Source organism: Pristiophorus japonicus, chromosome 6 (genome assembly GCF_044704955.1).
Source record: "Pristiophorus japonicus isolate sPriJap1 chromosome 6, sPriJap1.hap1, whole genome shotgun sequence".
In the NCBI taxonomy this organism is placed as follows: domain Eukaryota; kingdom Metazoa; phylum Chordata; class Chondrichthyes; family Pristiophoridae; genus Pristiophorus; species Pristiophorus japonicus.
In genome coordinates this window covers 145,239,830-145,256,541 of record NC_091982.1, presented here as the reverse complement: position 1 = coordinate 145,256,541, position 16,712 = coordinate 145,239,830, and the positions used below count along the sequence as shown (strand labels likewise).

The window sequence follows — 16,712 nt, the reverse complement described above, 5'->3', positions numbered from 1 at the left end:
GCTTGAGTTATTGCTCAATGTATGTCAGTACTGCTCTTCAAAGATAGCTATATTGCTCCTCATGACTTCCTACATGATTTATGAAAACCTCTAAATACTACTATATATGTCTTCCTCCTTTGCAAGCTATTCACTGCTCCACAGTGTTTTCTGGCCAAAAGACTGGGGTATCGATGAGTTGCAAGTCTATGTGCTTGCTTTACTAGGCCAGAGCGAACTGAGCAAGCTCGCACCAAACCATGTGATAATACATTACACTGCTTTCTATTATGTATAGAAGAACTCCACGAGGCTGAGTGCTATGAGCTAAACTTAGTGTGACCTTAGTCTTCTTTATTACAACTCCAAAGTGCCTTAACAACATGGCAGCCAACCTTTTATACTGGCCCCGCACATGTGTGCAGGTGACCATTAGGACTCCAACAGTCACACCCTCTGGTGGCAAGTATTACATAGTTACATACATAACATCACTCCCCCCCAAGGTCTTCTGTACAAGTTATTTACAAGTTGAGGCGATCCGGAGTCCTTCGCTCCCTGATTGATCGTCTAAGTTCAAACCCTGGCGTGTGTGAGTTGGTCAGACCATTGCTGCACTGCACCGCGGCTGGTCTGACCGGACTGTCAGGAACGGTGGATTCATCCTCGTGATTGACAGTGAGGTCGATTGCTGGTTGGGTGTGTGTTGGTGGATCGTCGATGGTGATGTTCTCTTCAAGTCGTTACTGGTTGTCAGTAAATCGCAATTTGGTCTGATCTAAATGCTTTCTGCACGTTTGGTCATTTAACAGTTTGATTATAAACACCCTATTCCCTTCCTTAGCCAAAACAGTGCCAGCAGCCCACTTGGGACCATGACCGTAATTCAGGACAAACACAGGGTCGTTAACATCCATGTCACGTGAAACAGCCACACGATCATCGTACATGTTCTGCCGGTGTCGCCGGGTTTCCACGTGATCATTGATCCGGGTGGACTAGGGAGAGCCTGGTTTTCAGGGCTCTCTTTATTAACAATTCTGCCAGGGGAACGGCAGTGAGCGAGTGGGGTCACATCCGGTAACTGAGCAGAATGCGAGACAAGTGGGTCTGCAGGGAGCTGTCCGTCACGGGTTTCATGCTCTGATTGATTGTTTGTACTGCTCCGCTTGACCATTAGACGCGGGCTTAAACGGAGCAGACCTGACATACTTGATGCCATTGTGGGTCATAAACTCGTTGAATCGTTGAAGCTGGTGAAACACGGTCCATTGTCGCTGACAAGGACGTCGGGCAAGCCATGGGTGGCGAACATGGCCCGGAGGCTTTCAATGGTGGCTGTGGACGTGCTGGATGACATGATTACGCATTCAATCCATTTGGAGTAAGTGTCCACTACTACTAGAAAGGGGCCGGAAAAATCTACGTGGATTCTGGACCACGGTTTGGAGGGCCATGACCACAGACTCAGTGGAGCCTTCCTTGGTGCATTGCTCAGTTGCGAGCAACTGTTGCACTGATGCACGCATGACTCCAAGTCCAAGTCAATGCCGGGCCATGCGACCTGGCAATTGCCTTCATCATGACAATGCCTGGGTGGGTACTGTGTAGGCCGCGTATAAACGTTTCCCTGGCTTTTTTTGGCAAAACCACGCAATTACCCCATAAGAGACAATCCAACTGGATGGACATTTCATCTTTGCGTCGGTGAAATGGCTTAATTTCATTTTGCATTTCTCTGGGAACGGCTGACCAGTTCCCATTTAGAACGCAACTCTTTACTAATGATAGCACAGGATCCTGGCTGGTCCAGGTCCTGATCTGGCGAGCTGTGACAGGTGACCCCTCGCTCTCAAAAGCATCCATGATCATTAGCAAGTCTGCGGGCTGCGACATTTCAACCCCGGTGGTGGGTAATGGCAGCCGACTGAGAGCATCGGCACAGTTTTCAGTCATAAGCAGATAATGTTAGTGCCCATCTTTGGATGTGGGACAAAGCATTGGTGTTTATACCTTTGCTCTCTGAAAACAGCGAAATAAGCGGCTTGTGGTCAGTTTCAAGCTCAAACCAGTCCAAATAGGTATTGGTGCATTTTCTTAACCCCCATATACACACGCTAACGCCTCTTTCTCGACCATACTATAGGCTCTCTCAGCCTTAGGCAGACTTCTAGATGCTTATGCAACCGGCTGGAGGTTGCCCGATACATTGGCTTGCTGTAACACACAGCCGACCCCGTACGATGAGGTGTCACAAGCTAGCACTAAACGTTTACATGGGTCATAGTGTACAAGTAACTTATTTGAACATAGCAGGTTCCTGGCCTTCTCAAAGGCTGTGTCTTTAGATTTGCCCCAAACCCAGTTGTCATCCTTACGTAGCAACATGTGCAAAGGCTCTAACAACGTGCTCAACCCGGGTAGAGAGTTACTGAAATAGTTGAGGAGTCCCAGGAACGAACGCAGCTCCGTCACATTCTGTGGTCTGGGTGCATTCTTGATGGCCTCTGTCTTTGAGTCTGTGGGCCTGATGCCGTCTGCTGCAATCTTTCTCCCCAAAAATTCAACTTCTGGCGTCAGGAAAACAAACTTGGAGCATTTCAGCCTGAGTCCCACTCTGTCTAGGCGACTTAGAACGTCTTCCGGGTTGTGTAGATGTTCGATGGTGTCACGACCAGTGACCAGGATGTCGTCTTGAAACACAGCGGTGCACGGAACAGATTTCAGCAAACTCTCCATGTTTCTCTGGAAAATGGCTGCAGCCGAGCGAATCCCAAAAGGGCACCTGTGGTATATAAACAGCCTTTGTGTGTGTTGATACACGTCAGTCTTTTCGAAGATTCAGCCACCTCCTGTGTCATGTAGGGAAGGTTAGGTCTAACTTGGTGAACGACTTCCCCCCCGCTAACATTGCGAACAGGTCATCCACCTTGGGCAGCAGGCTCCTGTAGTGAGACTCGGTTAATCGTTACCTTTTAGTCTCCGCAGATTCTGACCGTGCCATCGCTTTTCAACACTGGAACAATTGGACTGGCCCACTCGTTGAACTCGACTGGCGATATTATTCCTTCACGTTGGAGTCTGTCCAGTTCGATTTTGACTTTCTCCCTCATCATGTACGGAACCGCCCGAACTTTGTGATGGACAGGCCGTGCATCGGGGCCTAGATGGATCTGTATCTTGGCGCCTGTGAAGTTGCCGATGCCTGGTTCGAATAGCGAGGGAAACTTGCTCAGCACTTGAGCACATGAGGCGTCATCCACTGAAGATAGTGCTTTGATGTCGTTCCAATTCCATCTAATCTTTTCTAGCCAGCTTCTGCCGAACAGCGATGGGCCATTGCCTGGAACAATCCACAATGATAGGTCATGCACAGTTCCATCATACGATACCTTCACTGCCGCACATCCAATGATTGGTATGAGCTGTTTGGTGTAGGTATGCAGCTTTACATTAATCGGGCTCAGTTTGGGCCTTTGTGCCTTATTGCCCCACAGTTTCTCGAAAGCCTTCTGGCTCATTATTGATTGACTTGCGCCGTGTCCAACTCCATGGATACTGGAACTCCATTTAATTTGACTTTCAGCATTATAGGAGGGCTCTTGGTGGTGAAGGTATGTACCCCATACATTTCTTCCTCGGGTTGAGTTGCCTGTGCCACGTGATCCGCGCTGGATCGATCATCCTCTGCCACGTGGTATGTCGCAGCATGTTTGCCCCATCATTGCACAGCCTTTGCACACGTAGTGCTTGAATCGACATTGCTGGGCCCGATGTTTACCCCCGCAGCGCCAACACGGTGCTAATGGATTCACATTCACCCCCGATGGCGGACTCTGAGTCATCACACGTCTTGCTGCTGCAGGTGTATAGGCCCTGCCATATACAGTTTGGCCTGCTAGTGACATCGTTTTATGCACAGTACTTGCCGGTGAGCTTCGATGTTGAGAAGATATCTGTTTGGTGTTATCATCGATGGCCATGCATGCCTGAGCGATCGCGATGGCCCTGCTCAGGTCTAGGGTTTTGGCAGCCAGCAGCTTTCGAAGAATGACCTCGTGGCTGATGCTAAGCATGAAAAAGTCCCACAGCATTTCCCCCAACGCAGCTCCAAAATTGCAATGTCCCGCGAGGCATCAGGTCAGCGACATAATCCGCCACGTCCTAGCCCCCGGAGCGATGGTGTGTGTAAAAACAATATCTGGCCATGAGGATACTCTCCTTCGGCTTGAGGTGGTCCCGAACCAGTGTGCACAATTCTGTATATTCCTTCTCCGTTGGTTTTGTCGGTGTGAGCAGATTCTTGATGAGGCCGTATATTTTAGGCACACAGACGGTGAGGAGAACCGCCCTGCGTTTGGCCTCGTTAGTGTCACCTTCCAGCTCGTTGGTCACGAAGTACTGGTCGAGGCGCTCGACGAAGGCTTCCCAATAATCACCCTCTACGGATCTAATATTCCAATGGTTGCGTGAAGGTTCGTATTCTGTTACTTGTCGCCAATTATTCTATATAGAAGAACTCCATGAGGCTGAGTACTGTGAGCTAAACTTAGTGTGACCGTAGTCTTCTTTATTAGAACTCTAGAGTGCCTAAACAATATGGCAGCCAACCTTTTATACTGGCCCTGCACGTGTATGCAGGTGACCATTAGGACTCCAACAGTCACGCCCTCTGGTGGCAAGTATTACATAGTTACATACACTTTCCCCCTTAAAAAAATGTATATATTCCCCTCTCAAATACAACAAATCTACGGTCCCACCTTTCCCAGCATTACATGTACCATATAACAAAGATCCAGGTTTTTTTCTTTAAATGAACTACAAATCCAGTTTATTAACAGGCTTGTGGAGCCTTCCTGATTTCCTTACAGAAGGTCTTGGCGTTGAACCAATTTTCGAGCTGTTTTGTTTCAGTTCCGAACTCAAAGATGATCGTGGTTCTATCTCAGACTTGGTACTTCAGTTACTGAAGTCTGAACTGAGTCAAACTCATGTATGTGTTCATGATCAAATGGTTCATGATCATGTCTTTCTTCATCTCTAGCAGAGATCATTTGATCTACATAAACACTTCGGATTTTGTCACCAATTTCAACCAAATATCTCTTGGTCCCACCAACCTTGACTATGGTTCCTACACCCCACTTATGTGAACTCGACTTGCCAGGGGGACTGGGAACACAAACACACTCCTTTTGTTTGCAACGGCGTTCTTTCTAACTGTAATATATGCACCAGTGAGTATGCTCACAGGTTGGGAGAGTTGTTGAGTTGGGAGTGGCTTAGTCAGTCACGTGATGTTCACAAGACTCAATAAAACCCCAGCCAGTTGGGTTCGGGGGGGATCCACAATGAGGCAGATGGTTGTGAACCTGGTGGATGAACTGGTAATGTGTAATGTGTAGTGTGATTGCTAAACCTTTTGCGAATAAACCAACTAGTTCTTAATAGCAATGTGTTGCTATGAATTCTTAAGCAAAGAACCCATGAAGCAAATATATTACAGGTGTCATAATAACATTTCTGACTCAACTGTTTCTGTTCAACTCTTGAGGCCAAATTGAGGTTAAACAAGACTCAATCGTGTTCTCAATCTCCTCTTTGTCAAGAGTTCTGCACGTCCAGTTGTTGTGTGTAGAGTAATTCTCTACACACAAGAAATTTGCCAAATGTTGCTTCATGCAACCCTGCAACACTTGCTTTTTCAGAGCCTCATTCACTATTCTGACTGAGCTCTCGGCTGCTCGATTTGAAGCTGGAAGATATGGTGGAACAAGAGTGTGTTTTATACTGTTCATGAACTCTTGGAATAAAGCAGACTGGAACTGAGGGCCATTGTCAGAAACAAGCTCTTCAGGTAAGCCATGACATGCAAAGATAGACCTCACTCAACTCATCTATGTTCAGTTGTAGTACATGAACCCACGTATTTCACTTCAATCCACTTTGAGTGACTATCTACAAGTACCAGGAAATAATCACTTGCTCTCTCTCAGAGGGCTACATGCATTCTCTGAAAAGGTCTACTTGGCCATGACCAGAGTTGTAGTGGAATTTTGGTTGGTTTGTTTCTACAATTTTAGCAGATGCTGCATTTGTTGACAAGTGATTCACGATCACTCTCCAATCCAGGCCAGTAACCAGTAACCCAAGCTTCTTCCAATTGATTTAATACTGACGATCCCTGGGTGTTTAGTATGAAGTTCGGCCAGAATTCTATCTCTCAAAGAAGTAGGTCCCACTACTCTGTTTCCTCACTTGATACACCCTTACTCACGAGACAATTCAGTATGATGGTTATGGAATGGCTTCAATTCTGTGGCCATACATTGATCAGTCCGTCCATTCAAGGTGTTTTCATACACTCTTTTCAGTACTGATTCCTTTTGTGTCTCATCTGCAATCTCAGTTGCTTTCACGGGAAAGTCGTTGTCAACCACACCTAGCGTGAAAATCGTACCCTCACTCCCAACACATGAGTCCTCATGTGGCAACCTGGACAAGGCATCTGCCATTGCGTTTTGCTTTGAAGTGTGATATTCAATCGTGTAATCATATCGTGACAACAACAATGTTGCATTTGTGATGCGGCCATTGCAGGATGGCAGATTTTGGCCCTAATATTGCGAGGAGCAGTTTGTGATCAGTTGTCAGAGTGAACTTTCTGCCGATCAGGAACTGTTCGAATTTCTTGATTCCAAACACTATTGCACGTAGTTCCTTTCATTTTTCGTGAGGGTTCATGACACAAACGCGATTGGTTTCTCTTGGCCTTCATCCATTGCGTGGCTTATGACAGCTCCCACACCATAGCTGGAAGCATCACACGCTAACTTAAGTTCACGCTCTGTGTCGTAAAGCATCGCTGGAGAGACTTCTCACAAGCGTCGTAAGCTTCCTGTTGTGCTTTCGTCCACTTCCACTGGACATCCCTCTTGAGGAGCTCGTGCAATGGAGCTAACATGGTCGCTAACTCAGGTGAGAAACATGTGTAGTACTGGACCATTCCAAGGAAAGATCTGAACTCAGACACGTTCTGTAGCTTTGGAGCATTGATGACAACATCAACCTTTTCCTTCACTGGTTGCAAACCATTTGCATCAACTTTCTGACCAAAGTACACAACCGCGGACTGCACAGAAGCACATTTTCTCCTTTTCAATTTGACATTGTGGGCATTCAACCTTTGAAGCACTACATCTAACACATTTAGATTTTATTCCTCGCTTGTTGCGATCAGCACATCGTCTTGATTGCATAAGCAATTTGGAATTCCTTGCTAAATCTTATCCATCGTAGCCTGGAAGATTTTGGGGGAGGACTTTACACAATGTGGCAGCTTGGTGTATGAGGACAGTCCCTTGTGTGAGCTGATGGTGAGATACTGTTGACTCTCTTTGTCAACATTCAGCTGAACATGAGCGTGTGACAGGTCAAGCTCGGAGATAACCTTTGACCCAGAGAGTGCTGTGTACAAATCTTGTGATGTAGGTAACGTTACTGCTCATCGTCAACTGCTTGGTTGTAGTAACTTTGTAGTCACTGCAAAAGCGACAGTTTTATCTGCTTTGGGCATGACCACAATCGGGTTAACCCATTCCCTCCTGTCAGTTTTTACTAGCACGCCACTCTCTCTGAGCTTCACTAGCTCATCCTCCATCTCACTCTTCAATGTATAGGGACCGGCCTTGCCTTACAATCGACAGGCTTCACGCTGGACTTGATGCAGATATACGCGGCATACCCAGTGATGCCCTCATACTGTCGGTGAACATGTTCTCGTCCTTGTTCAGCCTTCCATTGTGTCGAGTTGCTTCTTTGAACCATCTACACTGAAGATATTTTCCAGTCTAGTTTTAACTTTCTCAACCAGTCTTTGTCCGTGAGAGAAGGCCTGTTGTAGCTCTCTGCAATAATCGGCAGCTTTACTGACTGGCCATTGTGTCCAACTGTACATTTCCTTTGTCCATATCTCTAGGATTTCTCCGCAGTAGGCGGAAAAGTAACTCTTTGTAAGTGGTACTTGATTAAACTTACTGTCATATGTGTCCTTACTCATGATAGAGCAGTCTGCCGCCGTGTTGGTACATGTATCAATATGTTGCTCATTGATCAAACATTTTGTACGGAAGTCATTCTCACGATTGCTAGCGTTGCCGCTAGTGGCACAGATACTGTCGATGCCGAGTTCTTCAACATCAGGTGTGTTCGCTTCAATATTTTAAACTCCTCCCTTTTGTTGTCACTGATTTGCATTGCCACGAGAATGGGTCTTACTTCCTGCTTTAGATCGAGCTCTGCAAGCTGCTGAAATATGGTCTTGCTTCTGGCAGTGAAAACACTTCACATTTCTGTATTGGCGAGTGATGTCCATTGGAGCGACAACAATTCACTGAACTGCTCTCACCGACATGCTTGTGACTCGGGCTTTAGGTTCAGCGGTGGTTTCGTGACTGTGGACCTGAGCTTCACTCGTCACTTGAGTTGGACGGAGCTTCCGAGCACTCGTAGACACCATCTCCATAGATAGGGTGATTTTTCATGCTATGTCGAATGTTAGGTTCGGAGTGTTCGGTACCTTGGACGGTGTGCGCTCATCCACCAGTCCACACACAAACGTATCTCGCAACGCACGATCCAATATATTATTGCATGGTTTGGGTATGAGCATGCTCAGTTCACTCTGGCCTAACAAAGCAAATACAATGACTAGCAACTCATCGTGTCTCTGTCCTTTATTTGTTCTACCCACATATATTACATTTTGGCACGAGGATGGGGGTTCCAAAGCCATTTATAGAGATCATGGAAGGACACAGTGTTCAACCTTCGAGAGGATATGTTTAAGGTGAATTTGTAACACCTAACTTGAATTTGTGACTGTTGTTATAGTGACAAATACGGCACCAGAAACATCCACATGAGATAAATGACTGGGCGATCAGTTTTTGGTGTTGATTGAGGGATCACTGGGATACCAGGAGAGTTCCCTGCTTTTTAAATAGGGTCTGTAATGTCCACCCACACAGGCAGACTTTAATATCACCACTGAAGGATGGCACTTGCAACAATGCAGCACTCCTTCCCTACTGCACTTGAGTGTCACCCTAGGTTCGGTCAACCAATGTTCAAGGAAACCAGCTGTCACAGTTAAACTGATTACATAAATCAAAAGAATAAATATTAAACAGGATGTTTAGAGTAATAAACATACTCCTCATGTGTAAGTACTGTACAATACTGCTCAGTTTCATTTAATCTAGTAGCACAGGTAACAGGAAAATCAGAGCGACAGCAATTAAAGAGTTAGCAGGCACCGTACCTCATGCACGGCCTGGTTAGGAACCATGAGAACCTTGGACTTCTTGCCAAGGGTGTCATATATCTGTGTCATGATGGAGTCGTTGCTCTTCTCAGAGGCCTGAACAAATGACTTGGGCTCTGGTAGATCTCCCATGAACCTGAGGATAATATTCCAGACCGCCAGCGAAGCCTGGGAAAGACAGATTTCATACATTAGTAAAAACACGAACACAGGGGACCAAAGATCTCAGGAGCTGTTCATACCACTGCCGTTAACATCATGAGACCACACCCCAAAATGGGACTTTCGCATTTCAATGAATATATTTATAGCCTAACCACCTTGTCTATTAATAGATACAGTCTTAGAAATCATTTCCACCCCAACTCTGCCGTCCCAGTCAATAAACACATACCACCTTAACTCCATCCCGCTGATCAATAAACACATACCACCTTAACTCCATCCCGCTGAGCAATAAACACATACCACCTTAACTCCATCCCACTGATCAATAAACACATACCACCTTAACTCCATCCCGCTGATCAATAAACACATACCACCTTAACTCCGTCCCACTGATCAATAAATACATACCACCTTAACTCCATTCCACTGATCAATAAACATATACCACCTTAACTCTGTCCCACTGATCAATAAACACATACCACCTTAACTGCGTCACACTGATCAATAAACACATACCACCTTAACTCCATCCCACTGATCAATAAACACATACCACCTTAACTCCGTCCCACTGACCAATAAACACATACCACTTTAACTCCATCCAATGAATCGAGTCTCACGGGACCATAAACCTGTCCATTTTCAGTCAGTATTATTGATTTTACTGATACTATTCTAGTCATTGTAAATTCTCAATGAAAACAATCCAGAGTCACCCTGGATAGCTCCCATTGTGACAATATCCTTTACTCAAATACTCTCATTGTTAATAAAGAACACTGTTCCATGGGTCCTTCCGATACCATAGGAGCAGAATGCCCAGTGTGCTAACATCATTCTACTTATCTGTCTTCTATGAGGATACATTAACAACAACAACTTGTATTTATATAGCACCTTTAATGTAGTGAAACGTCCCAAGGCGCTTCACAGGAGTATTATGAGAAAAAAGTTTGACACCGAGCCACATAAGGAGAAATTAGCACAGGTGACCAAAAGCTTGGTCAAAGAGGTAGGTTTTAAGGAGCGTCTTAAAGGAGGAAAGAGAGGTAGAGAGGCAGAGAGGTTTAGGGAGGGAGTTCCAGAGCTTAGGGCTCAGGCAGCTGAAGGCACAGCCACCGATGGTTGAGCGATTATAATCAGGGATGGTTACAAGGGCAGAATTAGAGGAGCGCAGACATCTCAAAATGGAATTGGATAAATACTTGGAAAGTAAAAATTTGCAAGGTTACGGGAAAAGAGTGGGGGAATGGAACTAATTGGATAGCTCTTTAAAACAGCAAGCATGGGCACGATGGGCTGAATGGCCTCCTGCAGCGTTGTATGATTCTATGAATGCAGTCACTCTGAAGCCATTGAGCCAGTTCATTGGCTGACAATACCTCTCCCAGGTGGCGAGGAATTCACTTACTAGAAAATCAACTTCCTCTTCATGAAAGAGCAGTGGGTGATGGAGAGCCCGTTGGATGTGTGTGTGGGTCGACGACCCCTGGAAATAAGTGGCAGCATATTTTGGAAAGGTGTACTGGGCAAGATCATCCTCTTCTTCAGAGTCAGAGGATAAAGAGCTGTTATCCAAATCAAACTCCTCCACTTTCTCCAGTTTCACTTCCAAATCCTGAAAAAACATTGAGAACGTGAGCAGAGACAGAGATCCCAGCCCCACAGACACAGATCCCAGCCCCACAGACACAGATCTCAGCTCCACAGACACAGATCCCAGCCCCACAGACACAGATCTCAGCCCCACAGACACAGATCCCAGCCCCACAGACACAGATCCCAGCACTACAGACACAAATACTAGCCCCACAGATACAGATCCCAGCCCCACAGATACAGATCCCAGCCCCACAGAGGGAGATCCTAGCCCCACAGATACAGATACTAGCCCCACCGAGAGAGAACCCAGCCCCACCGAGAGAGATCCCAGCCCCACAGACACAGATCCCTGCCCCACAGACACAGATCCCAGCCCCACAGACACAGATCCCAGCCCCACAGACACAGATCCCAGCCCCACAGACACAGATCCCAGCCCCACAGAGGGAGATCCCAGCCCCACAGACACAGATCCCAGCCCCACAGACACAGATCCCAGCCCCACAGACACAGATCCCAGCCCCACAGACACAGATCCCAGCCCCACGGAGGGAGATCCAAGCCCCACGGAGGGAGATCCCAGCCCCACGGAGGGAGATCCCAGCCCCATGGAGGGAGATCCCAGCCCCACAGACACAGATCCCAGCCCCACAGAGGGAGACCCCTACCCCACAGACCCCAGCCCCACGGAGGGAGATCCCAGCCCCACGGAGGGAGATCCCAGCCCCACGGAGGGAGATCCCAGCCCCACGGAGGGAGATCCCAGCTCCACGGAGGGAGATCCCAGCCCCACGGAAGGAGATCCCAGCCCCACGGAAGGAGATCCCAGCCCCACGGAGGGAGATCCCAGCCCCACGGAGGGAGATCCCAGCCCCACGGAGGGAGATCCCAGCCCCACGGAGGGAGATCCCAGCCCCACGGAGGGAGATCCCAGCCCCACAGAGGGAGATCCCAGCCCCACAGAGGGAGATCCCAGCCCCACAGACACAGATCCCAGCCCCACAGAGACAGATCCCAGGCCCAAAGAGGGAGATCCCAGCCCCACGGAGGGAGATCCCAGCCCCACGGAGGGAGATCCCAGCCCCACGGAGGGAGATCCCAGCCCCACGGAGGGAGATCCCAGCCCCACGGAGGGAGATCCCAGCCCCACGGAGGGAGATCCCAGCCCCACGGAGGGAGATCCCAGCCCCACGGAGGGAGATCCCAGCCCCACGGAGGGAGATCCCAGCCCCACGGAGGGAGATCCCAGCCCCACGGAAGGAGATCCCAGCCCCACGGAGGGAGATCCCAGCCCCACGGAGGGAGATCCCAGCCCCACGGAGGGAGATCCCAGCCCCACAGAGGGAGATCCCAGCCCCACGGAGGGAGATCCCAGCCCCACAGAGGGAGATCCCAGCCCCACAGAGGGAGATCCCAGCCCCACAGACACAGATCCCAGCCCTACAGAGACAGATCCCAGCCCCAAAGAGGGAGATCCAGGCCCCACAGAGGGAGATCCCAGCCCCACAGAGGGAGATCCCAGCCCCACAGAGGGAGATCCTAGCCCCACAGAGGGAGATCCCAGCCCCACAGAGGGAGATCAAAGCCCCACAGAGGGAGATCCCAGCCCCACAGACACAGATCCCAGCCCCACAGACACAGATCCCAGCCCCACAGACACAGATCCCAGCCCCACAGAGGGAGATCCCAGCCCCACAGAGGGAAATCCCAGCCCCACAGACATAGATCCCAGCCCCACAGAGGGAGATCCCACCCCACAGAGGGAGATCCCAGCCCCACAAACGGAGATCCTAGCCCCACAGAGGGAGATCCCAGCCCCACACAGGGAGATCCCAGCACCACAGAGGGAGATCCCAGCCCCACAGTCACAGATCCCTGCCCCACAGAGGGAGATCCCAGCCCCACAGAGGGAGATCCCAGCCCCACAGAGGGAGATCCAAGCCCCACAAAGGGAGATCCTAGCCGCACAGAGGGAGATCCCAGCCCCACATTGCGAGATCCCAGCCCCACAGAGGGAGATCCCAGCCCCACAGAGGGAGATACCAGCCCCACGGAAACAGATCCCAGCCCCACAGACACAGATCCCAGCCCCACAGACACAGATCCCAGCCCCACAGACACAGATCCCAGCCCCAAAGACACAGATCCCAGCCCCACAGACCACAGATCCCAGCCCCACAGACACAGATCCCAGCCCCACAGACACAGATCCCAGCCCCACGGAGGGAGATCCCAGCCCCACGGAGGGAGATCCCAGCCCCACGGAGGGAGATCCCAGCCCCACGGCGGGAGATCCCAGCCCCACGGAGGGAGATCCCAGCCCCACGGAGGGAGATCCCAGCCCCACAGAGGGAGATCCCAGCCCCACGGAGGGAGATCCCAGCCCCACGGACACAGGTCCCAGCCCCACGGACCCAGGTCCCAGCCCCACGGACACAGATCCCAGCGCCACAGACACAGATCCCAGCCGCACAGACACAGATCCCAGCCCAACAGACACAGATCCCAGCCCCACAGACACAGATCCCAGCCCCACAGACACAGATCCCAGCCCCACGGAAACAGATCCTAGCCTCACGGACACAGGTCCCAGCCCCACAGATGGAGATCCCAGCCCCACAGAGGGAGATCCCAGCCCCACAGAAGGAGAACCCAGCCCCACAGAGGGAAAACCCAGCCCCACAGAGGGAGATTCCAACCCCACAGAGGGAGATCCCAGCCCCACAGACACAGATCCCAGCCCCACAGACACAGATCCCAGCCCCACAGACACAGATCCCAGCCCCACAGACACAGATCCCAGCCCCACAGACACAGATCCCAGCCCCACAGACACAGATCCCAGCCCCACAGACACAGATCCCAGCCCCACAGACACAGATCCCAGCCCCACAGACACAGATCCCAGCCCCACGGAGGGAGATCCCAGCCCCACAGAGGGAGATCCCAGCCCCACAGACACAGATCCCAGCCCTACAGAGACAGATCCCAGCCCCAAAGAGGGAGATCCAGGCCCCACAGAGGGAGATCCCAGCCCCACAGAGGGAGATCCCAGCCCCACAGAGGGAGATCCCAGCCCCACAGAGGGAGATCCCAGCCCCACAGAGGGAGATCCCAGCCCCACAGAGGGAGATCCTAGCCCCACAGAGGGAGATCCCAGCCCCACAGAGGGAGATCAAAGCCCCACAGAGGGAGATCCCAGCCCCACAGACACAGATCCCAGCCCCACAGACACAGATCCCAGCCCCACAGAGGGAGATCCCAGCCCCACAGAGGGAAATCCCAGCCCCACAGACATAGATCCCAGCCCCACAGAGGGAGATCCCACCCCACAGAGGGAGATCCCAGCCCCACAAACGGAGATCCTAGCCCCACAGAGGGAGATCCCAGCCCCACACAGGGAGATCCCAGCACCACAGAGGGAGATCCCAGCACCACAGTCACAGATCCCTGCCCCACAGAGGGAGATCCCAGCCCCACAGAGGGAGATCCCAGCCCCACAGAGGGAGATCCAAGCCCCACAAAGGGAGATCCTAGCCGCACAGAGGGAGATCCCAGCCCCACATTGCGAGATCCCAGCCCCACAGAGGGAGATCCCAGCCCCACAGAGGGAGATCCCAGCCCCACAGAGGGAGATACCAGCCCCACAGAGGGAGATACCAGCCCCACGGAAACAGATCCCAGCCCCACAGACACAGATCCCAGCCCCACAGACACAGATCCCAGCCCCACAGACACAGATCCCAGCCCCAAAGACACAGATCCCAGCCCCACAGACCACAGATCCCAGCCCCACAGACACAGATCCCAGCCCCACAGACACAGATCCCAGCCCCACGGAGGGAAATCCCAGCCCCACGGAGGGAGATCCCAGCCCCACGGAGGGAGATCCCAGCCCCACGGCGGGAGATCCCAGCCCCACGGAGGGAGATCCCAGCCCCACGGAGGGAGATCCCAGCCCCACGGAGGGAGATCCCAGCCCCACGGAGGGAGATCCCAGCCCCACGGAGGGAGATCCCAGCCCCACGGACACAGGTCCCAGCCCCACGGACCCAGGTCCCAGCCCCACGGACACAGATCCCAGCGCCACAGACACAGATCCCAGCCTCACAGACACAGATCCCAGCCCAACAGACACAGATCCCAGCCCCACAGACACAGATCCCAGCCCCACGGAAACAGATCCTAGCCTCACGGACACAGGTCCCAGCCCCACAGATGGAGATCCCAGCCCCACAGAGGGAGATCCCAGCCCCACAGAAGGAGAACCCAGCCCCACAGAGGGAAAACCCAGCCCCACAGAGGGAGATTCCAACCCCACAGAGGGAGATCCCAGCCCCACAGACACAGATCCCAGCCCCACAGACACAGATCCCAGCCCCACAGACACAGATCCCAGCCCCACAGACACAGATCCCAGCCCCACAGACACAGATCCCAGCCCCACAGACACAGATCCCAGCCCCACAGACACAGATCCCAGCCCCACAGACACAGACCCCAGCCCCACAGACACAGATCCCAGCCTCACAGGCACAGATCCCAGCCCCACAGGCACAGATCCCAGCCCCACAGACACAGACACAGATCCCAGCCCCACAGACACAGATCCCAGCCCCACAGAGGGAGATCCCAGCCCCACAGAGGGAGATCCCAGCCCCACAGAGGGAGATCCCAGCTCCACAGCCACAGATCCCTGCCCCACATACACAGATCCCAGCCCCACAGAGGGAGATCCCAGCCCCACAGAGGGAGATCTCAGCCCCACAAAGGGAGATCCTAGCCGCACAGAGGGAGATCCTAGCCCCACAGAGGGAGATCCCAGCCACACAGTGGGAGATCCCAGCCCCACGGAGGGAGATCCCAGCCCCACGGAGGGAGATCCCAGCCCCACGGAGGGAGATCCCAGCCCCACGGAGGGAGATCCCAGCCCCACGGAGGGAGATCCCAGCCCCACAGAGGGAGATCCCAGCCCCACAGAGGGAGATCCCAGCCCCACAGAGGGAGATCCCAGCCCCACAGAGACAGATCCCAGCCCTACAGAGACAGATCCCAGCCCCAAAGAGGGAGATCCAGGCCCCACAGAGGGAGATCCCAGCCCCACAGAGGGAGATCCCAGCCCCACAGAGGGAGATCCCAGCCCCACAGAGGGAGATCCTAGCCCCACAGAGGGAGATCCCAGCCCCACAGAGGGAGATCAAAGCCCCACAGAGGGAGATCCCAGCCCCACAGACACAGATCCCAGCCCCACAGACACAGATCCCAGCCCCACAGACACAGATCCCAGCCCCACAGACACAGATCCCAGCCCCACAGAGGGAGATCCCAGCCCCACAGAGGGAAATCCCAGCCCCACAGACATAGATCCCAGCCCCACAGAGGGAGATCCCACCCCACAGAGGGAGATCCCAGCCCCACAAACGGAGATCCTAGCCCCACAGAGGGAGATCCCAGCCCCACACAGGGAGATCCCAGCACCACAGAGGGAGATCCCAGCCCCACAGTCACAGATCCCTGCCCCACAGAGGGAGATCCCAGCCCCACAGAGGGAGATCCCAGCCCCACAGAGGGAGATCCAAGCCCCACAAAGGGAGATCCTAGCCGCACAGAGGGAGATCCCAGCCCC

At 52.0% G+C, this 16,712-nt stretch overlaps 1 protein-coding gene across 1 annotated transcript in view; it reads right to left on the bottom strand.

Annotated features, from left to right (window-relative positions):
• Positions 1-16,712, bottom strand: part of LOC139265812 (unconventional myosin-VIIa-like) — a 440,714-nt gene that overhangs the window by 240,534 nt on the left and 183,468 nt on the right. The window contains exons 23-24 of the mRNA XM_070883263.1: positions 10,896-11,102; positions 9,305-9,475 (exon numbers count right to left, since the gene is read on the bottom strand). Coding sequence (XP_070739364.1) covers positions 9,305-9,475; positions 10,896-11,102 — 378 coding nt within the window. The remainder of the gene's footprint in view (positions 1-9,304; positions 9,476-10,895; positions 11,103-16,712) is intronic.